This window comes from Myotis lucifugus, unplaced genomic scaffold (genome assembly GCF_000147115.1).
Source record: "Myotis lucifugus unplaced genomic scaffold, Myoluc2.0 scaffold_426, whole genome shotgun sequence".
Classification (NCBI taxonomy): Eukaryota; Metazoa; Chordata; class Mammalia; order Chiroptera; family Vespertilionidae; genus Myotis; species Myotis lucifugus.
The window spans coordinates 259855-277067 of record NW_005871474.1 but is presented as its reverse complement, the minus strand read 5'-3'; the positions used below and the strand labels follow the sequence as shown (position 1 = coordinate 277067).

Below are 17213 nucleotides of genomic sequence, written 5' to 3'. Positions count from 1 at the left end.
TGGGGGGATAAGGACACATTTGTAATACCTTAATCAATAATGGGAAAAAAATCTAAAAAAAAAAAAGTCAGGCAAGTAATGCCAATGAATAAAGCTGTATGGGCACAGGAGTATGTAGAACTGGAGAGATCTCCAGTGCAAAGAGTAAACTTATTATTTACATTTATTCCAGCTAATTATTGCCCATCCAGTCCAGTGTTGTCACATCTTTTACATTTTTAAGAAAAATTTGGATTTTTTGTGAAATTTTTTCTGCAGTTTATGAAATAGAATGGCCTATGGGTTAGAATAGGCTTTATGGGCTGCCAGCTTGTGACCCTTGGTCTAAAGCAGTGGTTCTCAACCTTCTGGCCCTTTAAATAGTTCCTCATGTTGTGACCCAACCATAAAATTATTTTCATTGCTACTTCATAACTGTAATGTTGCTACTGTTATGAATTGTAATGTAAATATCTGATATCCAGGATGGTCTTAGGCAACCCCTGTGAAAGGGTCGTTTGACCCCCAAAGGGGTCTCGACCCACAGTTGAGAACCGCTGGAAAGGAAGAGTAGTAATTTAGTTTCTATCTGCTGTTGCACTAGTGCTTAATTACTTCCTGCAGTTTCTGAGAAGATGATATCGAAATGAAGTTGCCGCTGAATCTTTGGGTTCCTGAAATTAGTTTTATTATAAATGTGAAATAGTGATAACTTTTCTTCTTCCGACTTAGCAGTTATGTGTCATTTTTGCCTTACTGCTCTTTGTAAGAAGGCTGGTTAAGTCTAGCCATATTTCTGAGTTTGTGGCTATCACTTAGGGATTACTCAGAGCCTCTGTAACAATGCTGACTATAGTGGCTTACACAAATAGGAGTATATTTTACTTACAGAAGAAGAAACCCAGAGGTAGGTAATCTATAGCTGGTTACAGTGGTTCCATAATGTTCCCAGTGTTCTAGTCTCCATTCTGTTCCTTCTTCCTTATGTGTGGTTTTCAACCTCATTTTGCCTCATGGCTGAAAATGACTGCTCCTCCTTCAGTCTGCCTCAGAAAAGCAAACATTGGCCAGAGTATGTAACCTTTCCTAAGCTTTCCTCTTCTGTAAAATAATGTGACACAGGTTATTTGAAGATTAGAGATGATGAAAGCCCTTAGCAAAATTTTTACACATAATAACTAGAAATGTAGTTAATTTTTTTAGTGAATTAAAAGATTTCCAGAAATTAGGCAAAAGCTCTTTATGTAACTACTTAAATTTTAGTGTACCAGAACATTTTTTTTCATAATGCTTAGACATGAAATATTTGGTGGTGTGTTGTAGAAACAGTTCGTGACTATGAGCATCAGTTCCACCTTCGCCTGGAACAGGAACGAACACAGTGGGCACAGTATCGAGAATCTGCAGAGAGGGAAATCGCTGATTTAAGGAGAAGGTTGTCTGAAGGTCAAGAGGAAGAAAATTTAGAAAATGAAATGAAAAAGGTATGAAGGAATCTATTTATCTGTAGATATATTTGAATCCAAATGCAAGATGCTTTAATATTATTATGGTAATAGAAGATGTACTTTTATGTTTTTTGTTGGAGGAATTATTTGGATACAAACCTAAATATAGTACTGAATGATTTGATGCCCTTTCCCCAAATATTTGTATGGGAAACTCCCTCACCTTCAAATCTTTGACTAAATGTCTCCTCATGAGGCTTCTCCTGACCTGCCTATTTAACATTATAACTTATCCACCTTCCTCCTCTGATTACCCATATTCTATTCTAATTTTTCATTTTCCATAGTGCATATTTTATAATATACATAGCATTCACCTATTTATTATTTTTATTGTTTAATGCCTTTCTCTCCTTGCTAGAATATATGCTTCATGAGGGCAGGAGTCTTGTTTATTTGTGTATCTTAAATACCTAGAATAGTATCTAGTACATAGATGTTCAATAAATATTTGTTGAATGAGTGTTGTTGCTTGGTGATTGTGTTTAAACCAAAGATTTCATTTTTGATTTTCTTTCTTCCTCAGTATACCTTAGTTCCTTTGTGATAAAGGTACTGTATATTATGCTTGAACATATTACCATAGTGCCTGAACATAGACCAACTAAATACAAGGTGAAACATTTTATTATTGAGAACATTTAAAACACTTTGGCCAGCCCTGGCTGGTTTGGCTCAGTGGATAGAGAATTAGCTTGTGAATTGAGTGGTCCATGTTCGATTCTGGTCAAGGGCACATGCCCGGGTTGTGGGCTTGGTCCCCAATAGGGGGCATGCAGGAGGCAGCCAATCAATGATTCTCTCTCATCATTGATGTTTCTATCTTTCTCTCTCCCTCTCCCTTCCTCTCTGAAATCAATAAAAAATATATATTGAAAAACAACAACACTTTTAGCCAGTTTGATTATATAAACTTTTACATTATTAGTTTATAGGCATACATATATTTTAAATCACATATTATATAAACTAATAATTAGAATTTGACTTTTCAATCAGATTAATCATACTCTTTGGTTCCTAATTCATGGTCCATATAAAGACTATTTAATTACATTTTCTATTTTATTTTTATTTTTTTGTTAATCCTCACCCGAGGATATTTTTCTATTGATATTTTTTTAGAGAGAGTGGAAGGGAGAGGAGGAGGGAGAGGAAGAGAGAGAGGGAGAGAGAGACAAACATCAATGTGAGAGAGACACATTGATTGGTTGCCTCCTATACAACCCTCTCCCCCCCCCCCCCGACCCCACCGTATTTGGGGCTCACAATGAACTCACAACCGAAGTATGTGTCTTTGACTGGGAATCAAAACCGAGACCCTTCAGTGTGCAGGCTGACGCTCTAACCACTGGGCAACAATCGCACCCTCAGTTGCCAGCCCTTTCTGTCTGTGCCTCCGTGCCTCTGCACTTTACTTCCACACCTTCCTCTGAGTCTCAGTGGGCTTTTCTCTTTCCTTCTAGTTGTAGAATTTCCACTCAGCTAGCCTTCCTGTGGTTCTGGATGATGTCCATTTTGTCTTTTAGTTGTATTTTTGAAGTGGTTGTGCGAGGCAGCAATTTCAGGTGTTTACCTATGCCGCCATCTTGGTTTCTCCCCCTTGTCAGATAATTTATTCACTTGATTTTTAGATTCACTTGTTGATAGATATGTATTTGTTGTTCATAATTTTTATCTTTATCTTCTTCTTCCTCTTCTTAAAGGATACCTTTAAGCATTTCATATAATACTGGTTTGGTGGTGATAAACTCCTTTAGCTTTTCCTTATCTGTGAAGCTCTTTATCTGACCTTCAATTCTGAATGATAGCTTTGATGGGTAAAGTAATCTTGGTTGTAGGTTCTTGGCATTCATCACTTTGAATATTTCTTGCCACTCCCTTCTGGCCTGCATAGTTTCTATTGAGAAATCAGCTGACAATCATATGGATACTCCCTTGTAGGTAACTAACTGTTTTTTCTCTTGCTGCTTTTAAGATTCTCTCTTTGTCTTTTGCTCTTGGATTTTAATTATGATGTGTCTTGGTGTGGTTTCCTTTTGTGGTTTCCAAAAGATGGATTCCTTTTGTTTGGGCTTCTCTGTGCTTCCTGGTTTTTTCCTGCTGATTTTTATTAGCTGACCTCTATCACCAATTAGTCTTGACTGAAGGTAATTAAATTTACATGCCTTCCAAACAGGACTTAGTATGAAATAAGATAAATGACGAAATGACTATAAAAACTGGGAAAAAAAATTGAATCCTTCTCTTTTCTTTTTTTTTTTTTAATATATTTTATTTTACAGAGAGGAAAGGAGAGGGATAGAGAGTTAGAAACATCGATGAGAGAGAAACATGATCAGCTGCCTCCTGCACACTCCCCACTGGGGATGTGCCCGCAACCAAGGTACATGCCCTTGACCGGAATCGAACCCGGGACCCTTGAGTCCGCAGGCCGATGCTCTATCCACTGAGCCAAACCGGTTAGGGCTCCTTCTCTTTTCTGAGAAATGTTTTCTAGGGAAAAAATCTCCACTCACATTTGGGCATATATTATATTTAGTGAATAAGGTTACTTTTTCTTTTTACTGCTAGAGACGTGGTGCATTAAATTCGTGCACGATTAGGGTCCCTAGGCCTGTCCGGTGATCAGGGCCAATCAGGGCCTTCTGGCTGCTGGCTGGGGCCTTCCTTCTGGCTGCCGGCTGGGTCCTCCCTTCCCTGGCTGTCAGCTGCTGGCCAGGGCCTTCCTTCATTCCATGCTGTCCCCTGATGGTCAGTGCACGTCATAGTGAGCGATCGAAATCCCAGTCTCCTGGTCGAACTCCTGAGGGGACACTTTGCATATTACCCTTTTATATGTATAGATGAGGAAAACAGCTAACTTTCTGCCTTTATTCCAGTTTATATATATACTAGTGTCCTGGTACACAGATTCGTGCACATTGAAAGGAAATTAATTAGTCCCTCTGATGCAGGGACTAATTAATGCAGGCAGTCCCAGGAGGTGGCTGGTGGGGCGGGACTGGGCGAGATGGGCCGGACACACCCTAGAGTCAACCTCCCATGGTCCCTCCCCTGCCGGCCGCACCTGGGCCTATGCTGCGGCTCGAAGGGCATCTGCAGAGTGAGTTGGGGTCCCTCCAGCAGGTGGGGTCCCTTGGCCTGGCCTGCAGAGATTGGGCCGAAACTGGCTCTCTGACAATCCCCCGAGGGGTCCCGGAGTGCAAGAGGAATCATGAGAAATTGGGCTCCTTCTTCTCTGGTTCCCGGGTGCATCACCCGAAAACTGCTGCTGCCAAGTCACCGCAGCTCGGCAGCTCCCGCGTTGAGTGTCTGCCCCCTGGTGGTCAGTGTATGTCATAGCTACCGGCTGGTTGGCCAGTTGGCTGGTCGCTTAGCCTTTTATATTTATAGATATGTAAGTTTCTCACCAGTTAACTAGTTTATGGATCTTGTTTCCTTTTAATCCATATTTTTAAGAATGAAGGATGCAAAACAGCACAATATTTTTAGATGTCATTCTTTGGGTTTGTTTCATTTAAATGTCAAAAGTAAAAAGATTTAAACTTCTCTGTTTAAATAACCGGATGAAAGCCTTTTTATTGCAACATAATTTTCTAATATTTTAGAAAATACATTGTTCTATTTTTTAATGTTTAAAAAATAGTCTTTTCAGTAGTTGTAAGAAATTATGGTTTCATTAATTTAGTAACCAGAATTATTAAAAAATATTGTGTGTATTTCCTTTTATACATAGAATATTTTCCAACTCAATTAATTAATTAAAAAGTCAAAAGTGTCATGGTGAATTCATTTTCTTCCAAATATTAGATGGAATACATGCAAAACTATGATTATGACTTGACATTTAAAGTAATGCAACATTTAAAGTTAGATATGGTTTATTTTTGTGAGTGCTTCAAGACTTATTTATTATACTAATTTTAACAAGTGGGTGGGTCATTTCTTAGAAAAGCAATAAGTCAATAAGTTGAAGTATTTAATTCTTTTTAACCGTAGGCCCAAGAAGATGCTGAAAAACTTCGGTCTGTTGTGATGCCCATGGAGAAGGAAATTGCAGCTTTGAAAGATAAACTGACAGAGGCTGAAGACAAGGTTAAAGAGCTGGAAGCCTCAAAGGTTTTGAAACATTGTTATTCATTTACTTAAAACCCAAGATGCTACTCTAATGCCAAGGGCAAAGTTAGAATCACTAAGAGGGTAAAAACTGTAATTTAGACTATTTATCTTGAGAATCTCACTTTCTTTAAAATGCAAAAAAAATGCCAGGAGATGATTTTGTCCTTGTAGTATTATAAATAATCACAGTAGTGATGTTGATGCTGCTTTGTTACAAAGTTAGTGTTTATTTTCTTATCAGAATGAGACCTGATCTCATTCAGTTTCTTTTTTAAAAAAATATATATATTTTATTGATTTCAGAGAGGAAGGGAGAGAGGAAAAAAAACACACCAATGATGAAAGAGAATCATTGATCGGCTGCCTCCTGCACGCCCCACCCTGGGAATCGAGCCCGCAACCTGGCCATGTATCCTGACCAGGAATTGAACCGTGACCTCCTGATTCATAGGTCAATGCTGTTCTGTGGTGATGAAATTGTGTGTTGTTCTGAGGTGATGAAATCACACATCTTCCCACTCTGTCATGCCCAGGATGTGAATGGTCCCTTTGTCCAGCATATCCATGCTGTATCAGTTACCTGCCTGTTAGTCACTTAGTAGTTGTCTCAGTTTTCAGTATCACACTGTGGTATAACAGTGCTTAAGTTCAAGTAACCCTTATTTTAATTAATAATATCCCCAAAAGACAACAGTAGTGATGCTAACAATTTAGATATGCCAAAGAGAAGCTACAAAGTATATGTATGTATGTATAGGAAAAAATATACTATGTATATGGTTAAATACTATCCTTGGTTTCAGGCATCCACTAGGGGTCTTGGAATGTACCCTCACAGATATGGGGAACTATTGTATATAATTTACCTAGAATACATCTAAACAAAAATGGGCAAGATCTGACAACAATTAAGGCTTAACTACAACAAGACTGCGCACAAAGACCACAAGGGGGTGCACCAAGAAAGCATAAAAAATGCGGAGACAAAAAAACATGACAGAAATGGAGGATATAGAGCTAAAAAACGCACTTTTGAGGGCTTTCCATAAGTTGCTAGAAACTGCCGATAAACTTGATGAGAGCCTCAAGAAATCTAATGAGACCCTCGATGTTGTGATAAAGAACCAACTAGAAATTAAGCATTCACTGACTGAAATAAAGAATATTATACAGACACCCAACAGCAGACCAGAGGAGCGCAAGAATCAAGTCAAAGATTTGAAATGCGAAGAAGCAAAAATCACCCAACTGGTAAAGCAAAATGAAAAAAGAATCCGAAAATACGAAGATAGTGTAAGGAGCCTCTGGGACAGTTTCAAACGCACCAACATCAGAATTATAGGGGTACCAGAAGATGAGAGACAGCAAGATATTGAAAACCTATTTGAAGAAATAATGACAGAAAACTTCCCCCACCTGATGAAAGAAATGGGACTTACAGGTCCAAGAAGCGCAGAGAACCCCAAACAAAAGGAATCCAAAGAGGACCACACCAAGACACATCATAATTAAAATGCCAAGAGCAAAAGACAAAGAATCTTAAAAGCAGCAACAGAAAGAGACTCAATTACCTACAAGGGAATACACATACGACTGTCAGCTGATTTCTCAACAGAAACTTTGTAGGCCAGAAGGGAATGGCAAGAAATATTCAAAGTGATGAATACCAAGAACCTACAACCAAGACTACTTTATCCAGCAAAGCTATCATTCAGAATTGAAGGTCAGATAAAGAGCTTCACAGATAAGGAAAAGCTAAAGGAGTTCATCACCCCCAAACCAGTATTATATGAAATGCTGAAAGGTATCCTTTAAGAAGAGGAAGAAGAAGAAAAAGGTAAAGATACAAATTATGAACAACATACATGCATCTATCAACAAGTGAATCTAAGAATCAAGTGAATAAATAATCTGATGTACAGAATGAACTGGTGATTATAATGAATCAGGGACATAGAAAGGGAATGGACTGACTATTCTTGTGGGGGAAAGGGGAGTTGGAGATGCGGGAAGAGACTGGACAAAAATCGTGCACCTATGGATGAGGACTGGGTGGGGAGTGAGGGCAGAGGGTGGGGCGGGAACTGGGAGGAGGGGAGTTATGGGGGGGAAAAAAAGAGGAACAAATGTAATCTGAACAATAAAGATTTAATTAAAAAAAATGGGCAAGATCTTTATGGAATGTATAGGGTGGAGCAAAAGTAGGTTTATAGTTGGTTGTACGGAAAATCTTACCTAATAATAGACAAACATGTAAATTGACTGTACCTTTGCTATGCTAACCAGCCAATCAGGAAAGTATGCAAATTAACAAAGATGGTGGTTAATTTGCATACATAGGCTCTAAGCAGTGGAGCAAAGCCTGACAGCCCGGGGGCCAGAGCAGCGACAGCCCCGGGGCCGGCGGAGCAGTGAAAGCCTCATGGCTCCGGGGCCCGGCTCCAGCCGGAGCCCTGCCAGAGCAAAGGCCTGGGTGCCGGGTGCCGGAGGAAATCGGTGCCAGCAGCCAGGGGAAAGGAAGGCCTATTGCACGAATCTCTTCGTGCAACAGGCCTCTAGTAATACAATAATTAATAAATAATAATCCTATCTAATAAAGATGGAATAATGCAAATTGACCATCACACCGTCACAAAGATGGCAGTGCCCATAGCCACAAGATGGCAGCACCCAGTCCCCTCAGCCCTGCTGGAGTCCCCCAGTCCTTTCAGCCCCGCCGGGGGTGGCAGGCACATGGTGCGGCCAGACCCGCCCTCAGCCTCCCAGCTGCCCAGGGAGGGCCCAAGGTGCAGTCAAGCCTCGATGTCGGCTGCCCAGCCGCCCAGGCCCGCCCGAGGCTCAGGTAACCAGGGCCAGCTGAGGCTTGCGCTGCCAGCAGTGGCAGCAGCAGAGGTGTGATGGGGGCGTCGCCTTCCCCTGATCACCAGGTCGCCTCTTGCCCCTGAGGGGTCCTGGACTGTGAGAGGGGGCAGCCCTGGCTGAGGGACCCCCCCCCCCCCCCCCCCCGTCCAGTGCATGAATTTTCATGCACCGGGCCTCTAGTACAAGAATAAACTTTCTTTGTGCACACAGTTGTAAATGTACTTTTGCCCCACCCTGTATTAAAAATGAAGATCTGAATACATATGTGTTCCTTAATGAAAAGTTAATGTAATGTAAAGCAGGCATATACTTAGGAGCCTTGGGTTGTCATGGAATATTTTGCAGATGCAGTTGTAAACAGGATGAGCTTAACAGGAGCTCAATGAAAAATGTAACCAACTGCAAAGAAGAAATCAATGTATAATTAACCAAACAGTGTGTATATAAGGAATGGCTAAGGCTTCTTCTTCAGGGAGACAGAGCTTTGAATGTGAATCTCCTGTCTCCTTTACTTACTGCAAGTAAATAAAACTACCTTGTGACAACCAAAATAAGCAGACAGTATATCTGAAAAATAATCTATAAATTCAGAATTCCACTAAAAAATCCAATAAGAAACTTGGTGAGTAAATTCTAGAATTCATACAGACAAGCAAAGGATCAGAAATATATCCAGCAAAATTTTAAGAAGGCAAGATGAGGAGACTTGCCCTACCTACCAGATATTAACACATAGTAAAGCTACTGTAATTAAGATAGTTTGTTATTGATTTAGGGGTAAACAAATAGACCAGTGAAACAGACTAGAGAACCCAAAAATACTCATATATGAAAATTTGATATATGACATGTGGCATTACAAATCAATGGGAAAAGAAAGGGTTGTTAACAAATAGGCTTTAAAAATAATTAGTTATAAATATGGAATTAAGTGAAATAAACTTTCTACCTCACACTTTACAAATAATTTTAATGAATTAAAAACCATAAGAGTGAAAAGTAAATCCTTAAAACTTTCCTATGTTAAATAAAGAGAATGTTATTTGGGGGACAAAAACATTTCTTAAATAAGACAAAAATATTGTCTGTGAAAGAAATGATTGACAAATTTGCCTACCTTAGAATATAAAATTTTTAAAAAAATGTCACACCCAAAGTTAAAGAGCTATAGAGTTAGAAGTTATCTATCTATACCCCAAATACCTGACAAAAGATTAGTATCCAAACTTAATAAAAATTGCCTAGCCCACAAGTGACAAATGGCCCAGTAGAGAAATAAGAATATGAACAAGCAGTTCACAAAAGAGGAAATCACAATAGTCAAAGAATGTGAAAAAATATTGAACTTCACTAGAAATTAGGGAAATGTAAGTGAAAATGGGATACCATTTTACCGTAGCCAGATTACATTACAAATTTGTTGTGTTCAGCCTGGCCAGTGTGGCTCACCAGTTGAGTGTTGATCCAGGAACCAAAAGTCACTGGTTCAATTCCCAGTCATGTCACATGCCCAGGTTTCGAGCTCAGTCCCCAGTGGGGGGCGTGCAGGAGGCAGCCGATTGATGCTGTTTCTTATCCATGTTTCTATCTATCTCTCTTCTTCCCTCTGTCTCTTAAAAAAAAAAACGTGTTGTGTTCACTCCCTGTTTGAGTGTGTGGAACTTTTCCCAGTCCTAGCTGCTGTGTCAAGTTGGAGCCTCAGTTGACTGTTAGGGGGTTCTTGTTGCTTTTTGCTACTTTCTCTTGCATAGATAATTGTACTACATAAGTCCATATAGGTAGCTTTCAGTGGTTTGTCCCCACCTTCTGTTTATCACTTGGTTTTGTTTTCTTTTAGATATCCATGTGTTTTTGGTTTTGTTAGTTTTTTAAAAAATATATTTTTATTGATTTCAGGGAGAGGAAAGGAGAGAAAATCATCAGTTGACTGAGCCACACCGTCTGGGCTGTTATTTTATTTTTGTAAGATTTTTTAAAATTGATTTTTTGAGAGAGAAGAAGGGAGAGGGAGAGAGCAAGAAACATCGATGTGAGTGGGAAAGACGGATTGGCTGCCTCCTGCACGCTCCCCTACCTACTTGACTGGAAATCCAACTGGCAAATGATGCCCAACCCAGCCACACCAGCTAGGGCTGGTTTTCTAATTTTAGTTAACTCTGTTAGGACATGTGGAATTCAAGGAAATTCATGTACTGTTCCACCATTGCCACTATTTTCCCAGAGTGCTGCTCAATAGCCTTTGAATGTTAGACATTTAATGTTAATTGAGTCAAATATTTGTTCTAAGAAGTAATAACTGGTAGAGTTAGTGGTATATACTACTATTTTGTATCTGCTGCATTGACTCTTTTACCATCAACTGAACAATTATTCTCTCCAGGTAATAATAGGAAAATGCCTCACAACAGCCAGCACTTTGTCATGCTTGGTTAGTATCTTTCTGATTGGCTGACAACCTCCAGTGAAGCATCAAATGGCAGCTTTAAATAATTATCTTAAGTCTGTGACCAGTATTACTGTATTGAATGAATATCTAGGAGTAAAGATAACTGAAAACAGATCAGTCAGCTATTTCATGTTTGAAGAAGTGTGAAGATAAAAGGCATGATAATGACCTTGAAAATTAAATTAGACATAATGGTTAGAAAAACGATTTGTAATGCCACATGAAAGTTAACTAAAGGCTAATGAATGGACGGTCTCTAAGGGTGAAACAGGTGATTCTATAATCACTTTCTATGGCAAGATTGCATTTTATTTTGGTTATAACTGTTTCAGATTTAGACTAAATTGTTAACATTTGAACAATATAGTTGATTGCTAACAGAAGTAAAGCAGGTTTTTTTTTAAGTTGTGATTTTAAAAAGTATTCTGCATTTGCCTTCCTATTTGTGTTTGTTATGGTATAAGACCAGTTATTTTCCCCCTCATGACTTCCTCTTTTTTCCTTCCGCCTGTGAAAATGTCTTCTTTTTATAAATTAATGCATTTGTAATCATCTCATTAGAAATCAAAGAAAAGCAAACTTATAAAGGTATGGTGTTATTTCTAACTTTAGAAAGTAACTACTGTCTAAAATAAAAACAGCCTGATGCTAGTGAGTATAAGATAAAATGAGCATATGTATTTGTTGCTCTGGGAATACAAATTGGAACTACCTTTTTGAAAAGAAAATACAAAACTTATGTGTTATCTCAATTATATATTTACTCTTGTGGTTTGATTGTAGGCTGTTAGTTATTTTCCCAATTTTCTATATAAGTGTAGTTTAATAGAATGTATCTTCTTTCAGGTTAAAGAACTGAATCATTATCTGGAGGCTGAGAAATCTTGTAGGACTGACCTAGAGATGTATGTAGCTGTTTTAAATACTCAGAAATCCGTTCTACAGGAAGATGCTGAGAAACTGCGAAAAGAATTACATGAAGGTAAATATATATCCTATGTGTTTTTTTAAAAAAATTTTTTAAAATATATTTTATTGATTTTTTGCAGAGAGGAAGGGAGAGGGATAGAGAGTTAGAAACATCAATGAGAGAGAAACATCGCTGCCTCATGCACACCCCCTACTGGGGATGTGCCCGCAACCGAGGTGCATGTCCTTGACCGGAATCGAACCTGGGACCCTTCAGTCCACAGGTCAACGCTCTATCCACTGAGCCAAACCGGTTAGGGCATATTCTATGTATTTTTTTTATCTTAGTTTCTAAGAGAACTGTGATATTGATGAACAAAACAATAACAAATCTTAAAATACTATTCCAATATATTAGTGGTTTAATTTAAGCTTTCGCAGTTGGTTTGAATATTCCCATGAAAATCTGGAGATTTGAGGTCTACTAAAGATAGTTAGATCATTAGTGGCTTCTCTTTCTTACAGGACCGGTGATAACTTCACAGGGCATGAGCTTTGGCTGAAAGATAACAGGGCTGGGAACTTCTGCTTAAACTGTTTTTGCCCTTGATCCATTTTTTTTTTTTTTTTTTTTTTACCCTCGATCCATTTTGATAGAGATGGATTAGCAAAAGTGATGTATATAAATAATGTATTCTGGTGTTCTTTAGTAACATCCCTATTTATAAGGGACAATTTTGATTTCACTAGTTTGGTAGCAGAGAAGAGATGCAGAAATTGACTATTTTCCCAGGACAGAGGAAGAAGGATCATCTTTTCCTCATTTAACTAAAAATATACTTTTGTCTTTAATTCTTCTACTGAGTCCTGTACACCTGGGGTTCTTAACTTTTTTGTGTCATGGACTCTTGGAAATTTTGTGAAGCCCTTTCAGAATAATGTTTTTAATCCATAAAATACATAGGATTACAAAAGAAACCAACTATATGTGGTATAGTAATAAATGTGCTATTGCAATAATGCATTAAATAACAAGGTCTAGCAGCACATCTAACAACTTATAATTTTGAAGTAGTTATGAGCATAAATGTTATATATATATTAAGATATTTGTGGCTTCTGTTGGTGATCAAGTCATAGGTATTATTATATTTACTGTGGTTGGTTGCCTACATTTCATAATTGAAGGAAATGATAAATTTCAGTTAGAGGTTCGTGAAAGTAAAGATCTAATTTTTTTCCCTCATCCAACTATATGCGCTCTATTGAAATCTTACATTCGTTGCAGGTTATGCTAGTAACACATTTTAATATGCAAGTTTAAGACTATATTGATAGAGTCCTACAGTGAATACTTTTAAGTATATCAAATGCTGTGAAACATATACTCTTCCGTAAATAATTTAGGTTTGCATATGAGTTAGTATTTTTTCCCTAAATAGTGGAAAGCTGAAATTATATAAGTGTACAGAATTATTTCATAAAATGTTATGAAAATAACCCAAAGCTTGAGCAAGTCTTTGGCTTTCAAGAAACATTTTTCAAATGTGCTGCTGCAGTGAAAAAGACATCCAAATTCTGAAAGGATGTTAAAAAAAAAAAAAAAAGGAATTGCTATTTAAACTATGTGCTCCAACCCTTCCAGAAATAGTATAAGACTGACAAACTTTCCTAATATATCTGGAAAAGTATCTGAGAAGTTTCACTAAAATGAGTATGTGGATAGAGTAATTTCCATACTGAAACCTACCAAAAAATAGTATTTGAATGAAAAGATGACAAAGTTTAAGCAGCAGCCTAAATTGGTAACAACAGCCTAAATTGGTGGAATTAGATATACAGTACAACCAAGTTAGTGCAATTGCATATCAGAGGTGCTAGGATTGGAGGTGTGTTAGGAGGCAGCAGTGCCATAAATAGGCTTCTTTAAAGAAGTTGTTCTTTCTTTAAAAATTTTTTTTTATTTTTATTTCAGAGAGGAAGGGAGAGGGAGAGATAGAAACATCAATGATGAGAATCACTGATTGGCTGCCTCCTGCACACCCCCTACTGGGGATCGAGCCCACAACCCAGGCATGTGCCCTTGACTGGAATCAAACCTGGGACCCTTCAGTCCGCAGGCTGATGCTCCATCCACTGAGCCAAATCAGCTAGGGCCAAAGAAGTTGTTCTTAAGTGGAGTTTTGCAAGAAAAGTAGGTATTTGTCAATGATGAACATAATATTTGAGGTCATTTGCATGTGGTACAACTACAGCAAGATAAGGAAGTAAAAGAAGTGTGGTTCAGCAGAAGAGGTGTAGCATGCAAAATGTGAAACAGGAGAGGTAGGCGTGGGCCACGCCACAGAGATTTTGGATTTTATCCTGTGGGCAGAAAGGAGCCTCTGAAGGGTTTAAAATCTTTTTTCTTAATTAACAACTTTATTGAGATGTAATTTGCATGCCATGAAGTTCACTCTTTTAAAGTGTACAGTTCTAATTTCAGAACATTTATTTTATTCCCCCCAAAATTCTATATCCATTGCCAGACATCCCCTATTCTCTCCTCCCTCCCAGCCCCTGGCAACCACTAACCTACTTTCTGTCTCTATAGATTTGCCTCTTCTGGATTTCTATATAAATAGGATGATACAATGTATGGCCTTTGTACCTGGCTTCACTGAAGGGTTTTAAACTTGCGAGTGATAATATTAATTTTGCATTTTAGAAAGTTCAATTTAACAGCAGGGTGGAGGATAGAATAGAGAGGGTAAGCCTCATGGCGCGAAGAATAACAAAGGGACTGCTGTTGTAGTTGTCTAAGTTACGATGGTTGATCTAAGGCAGAAAATGGCTGTGTCATATTGCACAGGAGGCAGCGTTAGTAGGCTTCTGTTCCATTAGTAGGCTTCTGAGGCAGGAAAAGTCAGAAATATGAGTTGTCTCTTAGGTTTCTTGCTTAGGTTGAACTGATCAGTATCAACAACACAAGCATTTACAAAGATTCTTTGACTTAGCCTGAGAGGTCAAAACTAAATGGGCTCAAGAAGAATTCCTGGGTAACAGATTTATGAGTGGTTACTAAACCTTTGACCTTTAGAGCAATGCTTCCCAAAGTGTATTCCCTCGAAGGATCACTGGTGGTCCATGAGGTCCGAAAGGTTGGCAACTGCTGCCCTAGAACACTTGCTTTGTGGGTGGCACTGTGGCAAAGATTTTTTTGTCAAAGAAATTTGGGAAATACTGTCTTGCCTACCATTGAAATTCAGGGTTTTTGATTGGGGGATTCTTACAGTTTGCCATCTTTTGGAGCAAGAGCGACAACAACACAATCAGTTAAAACATACGTGGCAGAAGGCCAATGACCAGTTTCTGGAATCTCAGCGTTTGCTGATGAGGGACATGCAGAGAATGGAGATTGTGCTAACTTCAGAACAGCTCCGACAAGTTGAAGAACTGAAAAAGAAAGATCAGGTGAGTAGCATTTTTATGGGACTTGCTTGCTTTGTTGATAATGCATCCTCACTCATTCACATACATGTGACTTCATTATTTTATGTATATTAGAGACTGACTTAATCCTGAAATAAAGTGATGTATGCCATTTCAAAAAACATAGGTTCATTTGAGGGATTTTGTTTTTCAACTTTAGAAATGGCCTTACCTGGAGGAAAAACATGTTTAGAAATGATCTGCTACAGACTGCAGTATGCAACTGTGCATATTTCTGAGAAATTATTTCTCTCTAGTTCTGTCCAGTTTCCCTAGGGCTCTTGAAGTATGTTAATCCAGGCCAGGTCTTGCATGAAATTGCTCTAAAAGCCTTCTTAGAAGGTGACAGGGTGGGATGGAGAGGCTGAGTGATATGTAAAGGCAGGTGTCTAGAGTGCTGCATACCCAAGATCCTGTTCGCTTCTTATGATTTAAAAATTATACAAGTCCTCATGTTAAAAATATTTTGTTTTTAAGTACAAAGTAAAATTACAAATATAAAGTGATGAAGTAAAAACGATGTCTCTTGACATCTCTCCCACACCTCCCTTCCCAGAAGTAGCCACTTTTAAATCGGGAGTAATCAGCTTGGAAGATAGTCTTCCAGACCATGTCGTATATTTATTAGTGTATGTTTAGAACTTTGTTTCCTACAGCTGATATCACAGTATAACTACTTATTTTATAACTTACTTTTCTCAGAAGCATTATCTCATATATATTTTCTTTTTTAAAAAAAAATATATTTTATTGATTTTTTACAGAGAGGAAGGGAGAGGGATAGAGAGTTAGAAACATCGATGAGAGAGAAACATCAATCAGCTGCCTCCTGCACACCCCCTACTGGGGATGTGCCCGCAACCAAGGTACATGCCCTTGACAGGAATCGAACCTGGGACCCTTGAGTTCGCAGGCTGACGCTCTATCCACTGAGCCAAACCGGCTAGGGCTATCTCATATATATTTTCACATCAGAGATCTGTCTCTCGTTAGCTGGTAGCATGGATGTACTGTAATTGATTTAATCCTTCTTGTAGTGAGCATCTAAATAGTTTCCTTTTGTGTGTGTCATTTTAAACTGTTGCAGCTAATTGTGTATACGTACAATTATTTCCCTAGGATGGCTGTGTAGAAGCTTTTTAGGTATTAGAAATATTTTATTTTATTCTTTTAATATATTTTTATTGATATCAGAGAGAAAGGGAGAGGGAGAAAGAGACTGAAACATCAATGATGAGAGAGAATCATGGATCAGCTGCCTCCTGCACACCCCCTACTGGGGATCAAGCCCGCAACCTGGGCATGTGCCCTTGACTGGAATCGAACCCAGGACCTGCACCCTCTCCAGTTTAGGCAGTTGGACATCCCTCTTGCAATCCGGGACCTCTGGCTCCTAACCGCTCACCTGCCTGTCTGTCCTAACCACTCTGCCTGCCTGCCTGATCCCCCTAACTGCCCTGCCCTGCCCTGCCCGCCTGATCCCCCTTACTGCCCTCTCCTGCCGGCCTGTTCGCCCCTATTAACTTATTTTTTAATCTTATCCCCTTCACACACAATTGTATTTGATTTCCTTATTGGCTTCTCCCTGTCACACAATTTTTCTCTCTCTTTATTTAAGGCTTTTTCCTACTGACTCATCATTTATAAACTTTTTTTTCCTCCTTATTTCCTACTTCTGTTCCATCATACTTCTTCCCATCTTTCTCCTACCCTCCCTCCCTCCCCACATTCCTTTTTTCCTTTATCTTTACTCCTCCCTCCCTCCCCTTTTCCTTCCTTCCCACCTTAATTTTTTTCTTCACTTCCTCCCTCGGACCTGCTTTGCTCCCTCCCCCATTTCTTCCTTCTTCCCATTCTCCTTTTAAGCTCTACCTGCTCCCTTTAAACTTTTCTTCCCTTCTCTTTCTCTCATCCAG

The 17213-nt window shown here is 38.8% G+C and overlaps 1 protein-coding gene across 1 annotated transcript in view; it reads left to right on the top strand.

Annotated features, from left to right (window-relative positions):
- RABEP1 (rabaptin, RAB GTPase binding effector protein 1) overlaps positions 1 to 17213 on the top strand; it is a 113392-nt gene that overhangs the window by 57877 nt on the left and 38302 nt on the right. The window contains 4 exon segments of the mRNA XM_023744058.1: positions 1303 to 1463; positions 5490 to 5609; positions 11764 to 11899; positions 15101 to 15279. Of these exon segments, the coding sequence (XP_023599826.1) occupies positions 1303 to 1463; positions 5490 to 5609; positions 11764 to 11899; positions 15101 to 15279 (596 nt within the window).